The sequence below is a fragment of the Pelmatolapia mariae genome, linkage group LG23 (assembly GCF_036321145.2).
Source record: "Pelmatolapia mariae isolate MD_Pm_ZW linkage group LG23, Pm_UMD_F_2, whole genome shotgun sequence".
Classification (NCBI taxonomy): Eukaryota; Metazoa; Chordata; class Actinopteri; order Cichliformes; family Cichlidae; genus Pelmatolapia; species Pelmatolapia mariae.
In genome coordinates, this window is record NC_086246.1 from 48,995,353 (window position 1) to 49,007,374 (window position 12,022).

General features: G+C 41.6%; 1 protein-coding gene across 2 annotated transcripts in view; it reads left to right on the forward strand.

Annotated features, from left to right (window-relative positions):
- The first annotated feature begins 1,518 nt into the window (after positions 1-1,518).
- Positions 1,519-12,022, forward strand: part of slc44a5b (solute carrier family 44 member 5b) — a 39,060-nt gene continuing 28,556 nt past the window's right edge. For both annotated transcript variants that reach the window (XM_063465784.1, XM_063465785.1), the window contains exon 1: positions 1,519-1,750. In XM_063465784.1, the coding sequence (XP_063321854.1) occupies positions 1,714-1,750 (37 nt within the window). In that variant the 5' untranslated portion in view covers positions 1,519-1,713. The remainder of the gene's footprint in view (positions 1,751-12,022) is intronic.

Sequence of the window (12,022 nt, forward strand, 5' to 3'; positions counted from 1 at the left end):
GCGCTTTGAGGGTCTCAAAAAGCGCTATATAAATGCAATCCATTATTATTATTATTATTATTAATTAGTTAATGTAGAAATACAAGAAAAAAAAACATGTTTTCAGCAGTGCTTTAAAAATAGGTTCCATTTGACTTTTTTTTCAATCTATTTAAAATCCAAAGGCATCTGGCACTGATAAAAAAGAAGTTCAAAGATATAAAGCACTGAAAAAAATCTAAGATTGAAACACAAGCACTTAAAGTCTGTTCTTCTGTTGACCACGCTATGCTGGGAACAGAGGCGATCTCTCTCTCTCTCTCTCTCTCTCTCATATATATATATATATATATATATATATATATATATTTCACTATCCTTTGTATTAGTCACGGCTGAGGGTCTCAGTTGGATCTCTGTGTTGTTTCATTTAAACTGTTCTCATCCATAAAAAGGTGAGAAACTATTGTCCTACACCAATGTCACAAAGACAAATTGTCCTACATTTATTTTATTGCACTTGGCTATAATGTGATTCTGATTCTCCCGGTGTGCTACTGGCAGTGAATCTGCCACATCAACATGCAATCTGTCCCCGGGAAGTCAATCCCTTCTTAATGACCAGCCTTTGGCAGCCTGAGCTCTCATTACTTTCATCCACAGCGCTCTAAGAGAGACATCACTTTTTAGATGTCAGTTTAATACAAATGCCCGGTCCAGTTTCTCATTAGGTATTAACATTTCAGATATACTGTCATTAAAAGGTGATTATATTCCATTATAATGGAGGTAACATCCAGGGCTGATCTCTGAGGTTGCAGCTTTAATAGGTATGGTGACCAATCAACTCTTCTGCTCATTGATTTCCTGGTTAGTCTCCACATCCTGAGTGGACATACAATACCCAGAATCAATGTTTTTCCATGAGTGCAAGACTGATAAGTGGCCTTCTTTCACCACATTTTTCAAAATATGCAAACACGTTTTGCAGTTTATTATCTCTGCCCGTGTGCTCACAAAGGCATTTTTACTTGTTCTGTGCAGCTGGCCTCCTCAGCATCATTTATTTTCAAGGCTGACTGTGTGATTCCAATGTCGAACACTAGGTGATTTTTAACAAGTGTCAGACCTGATTTAAAAACCGATGCCTTGCAAACCTGAACCTCTCAGAATTTTTTGGCAGGTTTTCTGTCACTTTTGGTGACTTCAGGAAGATGTGCAATGTGACGAAAAACCCAGCTGAGGTCAGTGTTTCTCCACTGGACGGCTCAGTTCGGACAGAGTTGCCACTGCCTAAAAATACTAGCTGCAAAAATGACTGTATTATTAATTAACACAAGTAGCGGCTACTCCTTTTGCAGGCGCAGGAAGCGTGCTAACTCCTGCCTAGCAGTTCACCAGCTGCTTAAATCGGCTGGTGCCTGATGCCCAAACTGCACAACATCCTGCGTGTGTGAGACAGCTTTGAATGTAACAAAGGGAAGCGGGACAGGGGCCCGGGGTGCGCAGCGTCCCCTTTAAGACCGTTTTGGAATAATTAATGACGTCGCGCTGTAAACACGACTGACGCTCAGCTGCGTGGCCGAAGCATCCTCCGACCAAGAGCCCAAGACCTCTGTGTTTATTTCACGACGGGACTACTGGGAGGCATTAAAACAGCTGGGGTTCACCTCGTCTCTCATATGCAGTCTCCAAAACCAAGACGACGGTGCTGCATCTGTCCTGCTAAGTGCCATGGCTAGAAAAACGGACATCCCCACCTCTTACTATGGTGAGTCGGGTTGTCTTTGTTGTAGATTTTTTTCTTCCTTTGTACCGTGTAACGTTATGACAGCAGGATATAACAATATATTCTTTGGCCCGAGTCTTTATTATTAACCCTTTGCTGTGCGTTCAGGGACGGTAGCTAGCTTGCACTATCAGCTGCTAACTATTGTAGGGCTATTTAAAGGTTGGCGTGAAATACGCAGTAACGGTATGACAACATTTCAAGAGGATCTTGGCTCAAATAAGTAGAAGGACGTGTTTTCGAGTTTCGTTGCAGTATATGCTTCGAAAAGAATCCGTGCGTCTGGCTTTGATTAACTGCAGTGGTCTGATCTTTTGCTTTGCTTTGTTTACCAGGTGTAAAAGTGCCCACGGTCCCGTCTCCACTTTCTGCTCCACTTATTATGTCGCCTTTGTTGTTAACGCCGATGTATTTATGCTCTATAACTGCTGTATAACATCATGACAACGGGACAGCTTTAGGGTTTTAGTGGGAGCTGCAGTTAGCCACCATTATCGATTAATCTGCACATAATTCTGTCGATTAATTGATCAATTTTTAGTTAGAGGGAAAAAAATGCCCGTCGTTTTTTTTTCTGATGCTCCAGATGATGTCATCAAATTGCTTTGTTTTGTCCTACACCAATCCAAAGCCAAAAGATGATCATGTTTTATGATAAAAGACCAACTAAGTAGCTAATTAGAGGCAGGGTCGTTATAAAATCATTTTATCAGAATACTTAATGATATTTTAGTTGGAACAGTCAGATGATAATTCCTTCTAAAGCTTTTTAAAAAGCTGACAGTGCATTCGTGTGACAGTCACCTAATGCATTCGTCATTTGAAGTTAACTAGTCCCCTGCTCACTCTGTGTAATCCTTTTAATCTCGATTAATATTCCCTGCTGTGATTTACAGGGACTTAAGCAAGGTAGGTCACCAGTGTCCACTCCTGAGAAGACTGTTTAGCATATTTGACGTCCAACAACATTTGGGGTTTTAAATAAAATGTGCAGGAATATTTGAGGTGTAGTGTTTTTTCATTGTTTCCTAATTTAGCATTCCAGATAATGTGTCTTACAGTAAAGGTTAACAGCAAGTTGTCCTTCTTCCGTAACAAAGGATATTTCTTCTCTCCCACTTGCATTTCTTTGCCCCTGCAGGCATATAATGGAATATATAATCCATGTGCAGATCCACTGTCCATTAACCCGCTTGAGTAATCATGTTGTTCATCAAAACAATATAATCCTTTATCAACACCAGATGCTACACAGACAGTAGAGTATTTTTTTATGAAACAAAGAGTTCCCTAGCTAATACTATTTTTTCTCTCTATTGAATGATTGACCTTTTTCCCCCTCTCACAGATTTACTCCTTTTTTTGGCTACTGAAAAGCAAAACTACGGTGTCACTGAAATCCAGATAAAGCTATCTGCCACAGTGATAGGCCAAATCTTTGGCCCTTTTATGTGAGAAATGTGAGAAAGAATCAAAGGTATACCAAAAGATATGTTTCAGTTATTCAGTTCAGAACTTAATTTGATAGATGATATGTCATTCTTATCGGTTTTCACACAGCCTTCTGCATTATTATCAAGTACAAATGCATTTTGTCATGAATCGTTGATCAAATTGTACACAGTCGCAATGCCCACAAAATAACTCAAAGTAGCACAGGCATTGTCAGGTCTGCTCCTGACAGCTTCTAATGGGGATAGCTGCTGTGTTTTGTTTTTTCTATTTTTTCCTCCCTATATTCTGCCCCTGTTTGTCCCCCAGACCTCATGACTCCAGCACTCTGCCAGTCAAGACTACAGCCTGTCAGCAGTAGTTGATTCTCAGTGCTCTCCACAGACATACAGCTCACCACTGGGAATGTCAGACTCCAGTCAGGTCCTGTTCACAATTTTAAGCTGGTACTTTGCAGCGCATCATAAACCTGACATGTGTAAAATGCCATGAGTAACAGGCTAACTGAAGCAAACACGTGTATAATTTTGTATACATTATTAATGTACAGAATACGGTTAGCGTTTAGTGTACCTGCATTTATATTCTATTGCATTAATGAATTAGAAGGCAGCAATTAATTAGGGGATATAATTTAGCCTTAATAGCATCTAACCACCTAGTTAGTAGAGCTTTGGATGGAGTTATTGTGCCTCCCAGTGTTCAGGTCAGCTACTTTATGTTGTTGACTCCCTGGTGCTTTTATTCAAACGGCTAGCTTGGCAAAGGAGCAATGTAAAGGTTTTTGGGTTTGTTTGTTTTTAACAGTTAACAGACAAATTTAATACCAGAATACTGTACATCATGATATTGTTGAGTTACACTGGAAAGTAAAGTTTCACACACTAAAACATCTGTTTTGTGGATTACAGCACATAGCACATAGTGAGTAACCCTAAAAGTCCAAAAAGACTGATAAGGCTGAAGACCTTCATGATGACTCATGATGAGCACTTCAGTTTATTTTATTAATGTCACACTGTTACCTACCCTAATATAAAGTTAAGCCCGCTTATTAATGATTGTATTTGTAAGAAAAAGAGCAACATAATGCATAGAGCCATAATATCCTTCACATTCAGCTGTCCTATATTTGGTTAATAGTCAGATTCAAGTGTTCTCTTGAGGCCAGTTTATTATATAACATTTCTAACTATGTAGCAAGTGTTCACTGTACTGCTGAAATGTTCAGTCAGTCAGAAAAATAGGAGAGTAGCTCATAATCATTCTGTGACAGCTTTGTAAGTAACAGTATAGATATGAGTTCCATTCACCACAGAAAGTGTTGAGTCGGGCACACTGTTAATTAACAAATTTCTCGCATGGGCAGCTTCCCTAAACGCTGCATTTTTACACTGAGTCAATGCAGACTCTTGACAGGAAGCTGAGGGCAATGGTTTAGAATCAAAACATTCACAGTATCTTCGTGTGAAATTGCAGTTGGAGAAGGTTGCGGCTGAATGGCCCATTTTGCACCCTAGACTAAGTGCTTTTTAAGTGACACTATTCACTCCAAATACCTGTTTCAAATAAAGACTAATGCTCACCCTGCAGAGGATTTTGTTAGTATTTATGGCATTTCTTCTCATTATTTTTAACAAGAGCATTTGCTTTTGTGTGCATTTTCTTAAGCAATAGCCATGCCAGTGCCTGAAATTTGAACTATATTATTCACACTTATAATAGGGCAGGGGTGGGCAACTCCAGGCCTCAAGGGCTGGTGTCCTGCAGGTTTTAGATGTGTCCTTGATCCCAAAAAGCTGATTCAAATGGCTAAATGACCTCCTCAACATGTCTTGAAGTTCTCCAGAGGCCTGGTAATGAACTCATCATTTGATTCAGGTGTGTTGACCCAGGGTGATATCTAAAACCTGCAGGACACCGGCCCTCGAGGCCTGGAGTTGCCCACCTCTGTGATAGGGTGTGTCAGTAAATATTTTCTGAGATTCACTTTTGCATAATACTGGATGGCCGTTCATTTGAGTCTGTGAAAAAGACATTTAGCAGAGAGGTTTTCGTGGGCAAAACGAGCAGAAATGAAATCTCCACTTAGCAGAACAAATATAGTCAGTGTTTATTTAGGACTAAAAGGCTAAGTGACACTGAAAGTGACTTATGAAACACAACCCAAAGACCCATGCCAGGCACATAGTCTTGAGTTGTTTTGAGTCTTGGGTGATCAGTGGAACTAGAAAAGACTTGTGTGCCCGACAGCATGGCTACCTGTACTCAAACAATCCATGCATTGATCCAGATTTGAATCACAGGGCAGCAGTCGCTCAGACCTCCCTATCCCGGGCCACCTCCTCTGGCTCATCGAGGCTTTCCAAGGTCAGCTGAGAGGGATAATCTCTGCAGTGTGGGCCCAGTAGCACGTGGTTAAAATGTCTTACCTGAGGTGTCCACAAGGCATCCTAGTCAGTTTACCAAACCACCTCATATGGTTCCTGCAGGAGTGCAGCTGTGGAACGAATGCATCTGTCAGTAACTAGAGTTAGTACTTCACACTTTTCTGAATGAGCATCAGTGTATTAAAGTGGGAGATGCTGATTGTCATCGAAGTTGCTTTAGTCTCAGCTCCAAACCACCTTAATTTATGCTGGCAGTCGCTGCCTGATAAGGCAGAAGAATTACATCATCTGCAAAGAGAAGAAATGTGATCCTGAGGCCGCCAATGCAGAAACCCTTTGCCAATAGGCTCCACCTAGAAATTCTATACATAAAAGTTACGAACATTACCAGTGACAGTCTGTAAGTGTCACCATAAATGAGCCTGTCTTACTACCAGCAAGTCATCACTAAGGTTGTACTGTGACTGAATGGCCTGTAGCAATGAGTCATTCACCCCGTAATCCAAAAACACCCCCCTATAGGCACAAGGGGTGGAGTCAGATGTGTTTTCCAAGTTATCAAAGGTTCACCTAATGGATGGACTCTCCTCTCCAGCACCCTGGCATAGACCTTCCCAGAGAGGCAGAGGAATGTGATCTCTCTGATATTGGAGCACGGTCTCTGGTCTGGACTTACATGTGATGCTACAGAGGCTTGTCAATTAAGACAGCTCAGTAATATCCAGAGCCTGAAGGAACTGGGTTGTCATTTTGAATACTTCAGTGACCTCAGTCACAGTGATAGTTGTCAAATTGCTTCCATTACAGAATTTGTGTCACTGAGATAGAGGAGATCCTTGTGTCACTATATTCTCAGCTGAAGCCTTTTGCCTTTCATGTCTGTGAAGGTTCTCAGTCATGCAGGTCATCGTAGTCTAAGGAGCTTGGAAAGAAAAGCGTCTGGACATCTTTAAGTTGCTTGAAGGCGTTTCACGCATGGCACAACATAGAAGAGCCACCTCCACGGGACAAGACTCAGCGGTCCATCTGCATCTAAAGGTCAAAGGTTACTCTTTCGAGGATGCCAATGTTCACATTTTGGACAGAGAAGACAGACGGTTTGAAAGAGGAGTGAAAGAAGCCATCTATGTCCACTGCGAGTGACCATCTTTGAACAGAGGCGGTGGCTTACGACACCAACTGTCTGCCATCTATAATCCAGTTTTGAGATCCTTCCCAGACGCCTTAATGCCCACTCACATCCTGGGCCATCTGACCTCAGGAAATCACATGATAGGGTGGGGTTAGGTTTCACAGCGGGTTCGCCCGAAACCTTGGCTGATTGTGACCTACACCCGTTTCCACACCTTGGCTCGTGTGATTAGGTAGAGGATCATTAGGGGGTCCATTGTCCCTCTTGGGGGGGGGGGGGACACTCCCACGGGGCTTAAATCTGGGACTCTCCACCATTTGACCCTAGAACTGAAGAAGCTTCTCGGATGAGAGGTGAAACGTCTTCAAGCAGCTTAAAGAAGTCCAGACGCTTTTCTTTCCAAGCTCCTTAGACCTCTTGCCCTTCCTGAGTTACCTGATTGTTTGCCAGAATTCCCTCTAGGACGACCGAAAATCTTGCTCCAAGGCCTCACCAAACTACTCCCACATCCCAGTTTTCTCTTCAGCTACTTCTATATGCAAATTCCACTTAGCCTGTCGGTAACCGTCAGCTGCCACAAGCCACCACAGCTCACTTGGACTCCATCTTCAGTTTGATGGCTCCCTTCACCTCTGCTGCCCACCATTTGGTTAAGGGGCCAACCACCTTGTGGCTCCTGCTCCTTACATCAGTGTCAACAATGGACGTGTGGACCATGGACCACTCTCTCTCAATGTCCCCAGCCTCCCTTGGAGAAGAGCTTTTGCAATTAGTATGCCTAAAAACAGAGAAGATGAGCAGAAAGTTATGCATTTGAGACAGTGAAGTCAGCAAATGTTTTTAAATGTTTGCAAGTGACTGAAGTTATTAAACTAATATCAATTAATTTGCTTTAATCACCTAATATATTAATGGACTAATTATTACAGTTCTACAAGCCAGGTGCTTGACATTTAATGACAGACTAAATTTACAGACCTGGATTTTATTTCTGCGAAGCATTTCGTCCCTTCGAGCTTCAGCAGTTTGCCAGCTTTTTGTCACTTCAACGTGTTTTTCATTTTATTTAAAAAAATAAAGTAGTAGAAAACAGTGCATATGATGACATTTTTTAATAGCAGTGTTACATCCTTCCTACTGTGCTGCTACTCGTAAAAGCGCAATTGCATCATGCTTCACATAAAACTTGTTAAACTTTAATGTGTAAAGTGAGATGAGGCGCATAAACAGGAAAAAAAACAACTCATCTCAATTAGTCATTCAGTGATTACAGAAATCTTAAAATCTAATTTTCCTAAGTCATGCAAACAAGCCTGCCTAAAGGGTAGGATTATATATGGTAACTTTTTCCACATATACTAATTATCAGAGCTGATCAGTTCTGTTTTCGTTGTCTTTAAAAGCTAAGGCTGCCTTCTACATCATATACCACTACAGAGGCACTGTGAAAGAAAGAGTGGGTAATTGCAGGAGCATGGCCTTTTTTTCTGTGTGTAGAGTACTACACCCTAAATATGTGTTTTCTCACTTTGATTTACTGCGTATTTGGATATTGAGATCTATCCTCTTACTCTTAAGTCTTTATAAATCCTGACCTAAGCCAGTTGAGCATGTCACTAATCTACAGTAGCAGTTGCGAGTCTCATGTCACAGAAACCCAGGGCTGCCACTGACATGCCTGGAGGCTCCAGCAGAAGTAACCAAGGTCACAGAGAATCAGCTACAATACTGCTACTTTTCTGCTTGGAGCAGCAGACCAAGCTGTCAGCATCTGACACTCAGATGCTGACACCCCTCTCGGGGGCTGAATCCCAACCCGTGTCCCACTATTCTCACTGCTTGAAAGGATGTCAGTTACCACTATGTGCCCAGTAAATGCTCTTCATTTACTAGTAGGAATTAACTCCGAGGACTAGCAAGTCAGATACTCCAAGTACAGTTCTTGACCATCTGCTAAGATTTAAGAGGATCCCAAGGGACTCCAGTAAGTAAACCTAAACCAGAGCTTGAGATGTTGTTGTCTTGTTACAATGAGGAGACAAGCACTTTAAAGGCTGTACTGTACTCCAAAGAGAGAAAGTACAAGAAAGGAAGAAATATGATTCTGTACAGAAGGGCAGTAGAAGAAAGGCAGAGAAAAGGGTGAGATGATGCTACATAGAGATTTGCCCATTTTTCTTTCCTTTTTAAAAAAACAAACAAAGCTAAGTCTTCTGATGTAACTGTTTGATTCTTTCAGAACAGATTATTGTGTTTTTTGCGGGAAACTGTAGGAGACTTGCAAGTTAATGTTTGGCCTCATGACCCTGTGTGATCCTTCGTGTGCATTTCCTGATTCAACTATGAAACCTTGACAATAAACCTGTGCTTTACAGATAATCCTGGTATTTCCTTTTATAGTTAATCCACCCAAGTAGGTCTGTTGCTACTGTGTCATGCAGAAGAAACCTGAATATGTGTAGCTTTTTAAATAAAAACTACAGGAAAACACAAAATCCCAAAGCCATATTACTGATGTTGCTTTCCTCTATGGATTGGCAAAAGCCAGTGCTTTGATCAAATATGAATGAATATACTGTACACAGCATTCAGACTTACAGACTATGCCTCCCCTGCCGAGCAACATCATTATGCTGAATTTTTAAAATTTCTGTTTTCTCTTTTTCTTTTTAACTACTGCTGGATCTAACACTCTAACCCAACGTAGCTCTGACAGAAGTGAAATCTCTCAGCACTTCACTCTCTCCGGCTCCTGGAAATGTGGATGAATACAGAGAGTGAAAACAACAAAAAAATAGTCCTTTCCAAATGGCTCCTTTGACCCAACCCATGCAGAGCACCTGCAGTGTTCGAGCTGTTTGCCTGACCACTGTATGAAAGAGGCCTGTGTTGGACAGTGGAGCCAGGGGACACTGGTGCCTGTGTCTGCCTGTGCTGATGTTGGATGTGTTTATGGCTACAAGCTGAGTAACCCTGGGAAGGGGAAGGGTGGAAACGGGTTAAGGGAAGTGAACAAGTTGTAGTCTGGAGGGTGTGTTATGCTGTACTCCGCAGTTAATATTTCCACCCATTTTATGTGTGGTAATCGATATATGATGTAGTGCAATAAATGTGCGTGTAATCTCTGAGCAGATTTCCTAAAAGTGACTCAAAGGAGGTAAGTCTGCAGGTTATTCTCCTAAATTTTGAAATGCACTGAAATGAACTGCTTCTCTGACTTTTCTCTGAAGTTCTATCACTCCAGGGCAGTTGTTAGATCTGGTTTGCTTCCAGCACTGTCACTTTGAAGTTGATTTTCTGTAGTCAGTGTTAGCACATCCTGCACTTCAGAATCTGACAGTAAATATGGGCCTTGAAGGTCCCATATCATACCCCTTTTAACACATTAACGCAAGTCTCACATATCTCCAAAATGTGTCTTTCAAGCACAGATCATTCTTTCTTCCATCTCTCTATATGTGTTTTTTTGTTCGCTGCTCCAGTGGGCTGTTGCAGTATCTGTAGCTTTAAATAATAATAATAATAATGGATTGCATTTATATAGCGCTTTTCGAGACCCTCAAAGCGCTTTACAAATCCACTATTCATTCACTCTCACACACTGGTGGAGGCAAGCTACAGTTGTAGCCACAGCTGCCCTGGGGCAGACTGACAGAAGCGAGGCTGCCCCAGGGCAGCTGTGGCCATCACCAGTAGGCGGTAGGTGAAGTGTCTTGCCCAAGGACACAACGACCGACACAGGGCTCGAACCGGCAACCTTCCAATTACAAGACGAACTGCCAACTCTTGAGCCACGATCGCCCAAAATCCAGCAGGGCTGGACGTATATGCGACGTATATGCGACGTATATGCAACGTATATGCGAGTGCCAGAGAACCAATGAGAGCAACATTCACTTGTAGGGCTGAGCCATATCATACCGTTCACGGTAATACCGGTATAATGTTGGGCAACGATAAGAAAATGAAATATCGTGATAGAATATGGGTAAAACCCGCATGCGCAGTGCCTTTGTTTTCATACGCACATGGCGGAAAAAGCATGGCGGCAACGGAGAATGAGAAGGGTGAAAGCGGATCGTTGAATGAAACGGATGAACCAGAATTGGTTTGTAAAAATGCTGCAGCTTCAGTGGTGTGGAACTGGTTTAGCTTTCGTCCGTCAGATGCACAACAAAGCACTATTTTTGGTAGAGCATGCTAGCGGGCCGTCGTTATTACCGTGTTTTTTGGAAAATACGGCACACTTAAAATCAATCCTTTGATTTTTCTGAAAATCGACAGTGCCCCTTATAATCCCGTGTGCCTATGTATGAACTCTGGTTGTGTTTACTGACCTCGAAACGATTTTATGTGGTACACGGCGCTCGAAAATCTGTCAAATGTTTTAGTACGACTTTGCTAAGCTATGAACCCGGACTGCTTGATGGATTGTCGGAGCATTACGGCTATCGTAGGCAGGAGCCTCGCGGAGTGATACGTACTGTGCTTCAACATAATATTACCGTATTGTGTGTGTATAACCTCTTTTTAAGTTTTGTGGATTTTATACATGGTTATGCTGAGGATATGTCGGCCAGTTTCCACTGGAAATGCTTTTTGGTTAAACTGTCAGCAAGGAATTTGCATTTGCACTTTTACATTTTTATATAACTTTAATGCAGATAAAAAAACAGCTGCTTGTTTAAGTGAAAATACATTGATGTTTGGGTTTTTTTGCACTAATAAAGTTGTGGAGTTGTAAAGTATTTTGTCTAGTGTCAATTATATCGTCAGTTATATCGTTATCGCAAATTTTCAAACGTATATCGTGATAAATATTTTTGGTCGTATCGCCCTGCTCTATTCATTTGACAGCACAGCAGCTGATCAGGAGTTAAGTCTGTTGCTTCTAACATTTTGTTTGAGAAGTTATTTTTAAATGTAAATACAGGATTTCAGCAGTGCAGTGCAGCGGCTTGAAAAAGATGTCTTGTGTCAGTGAACTAATACGTAGCTAATTGGCCACATCCAAGTCATTATTCTATGCTTGTTCCCTCCCAGAAGAAACAGAAAAATGTGTATATGAGAACAGCTTTATTAGAAATGGAGCTGTATTGAAATGCAGTATATGTGAGCACAGAGAGGAGAAGGGAAGAGGCAAACGGAGAGGAAAAGAGCTGGCGAGTTAATACACCCAGTCCTTTGCTTATTGGTTTATATTGATCATGAAATTGTCCACAGATGTCCCTTAAAATTATATTTTTAGCATAGATCTGGCTTGTGTGCATTCACTAAACA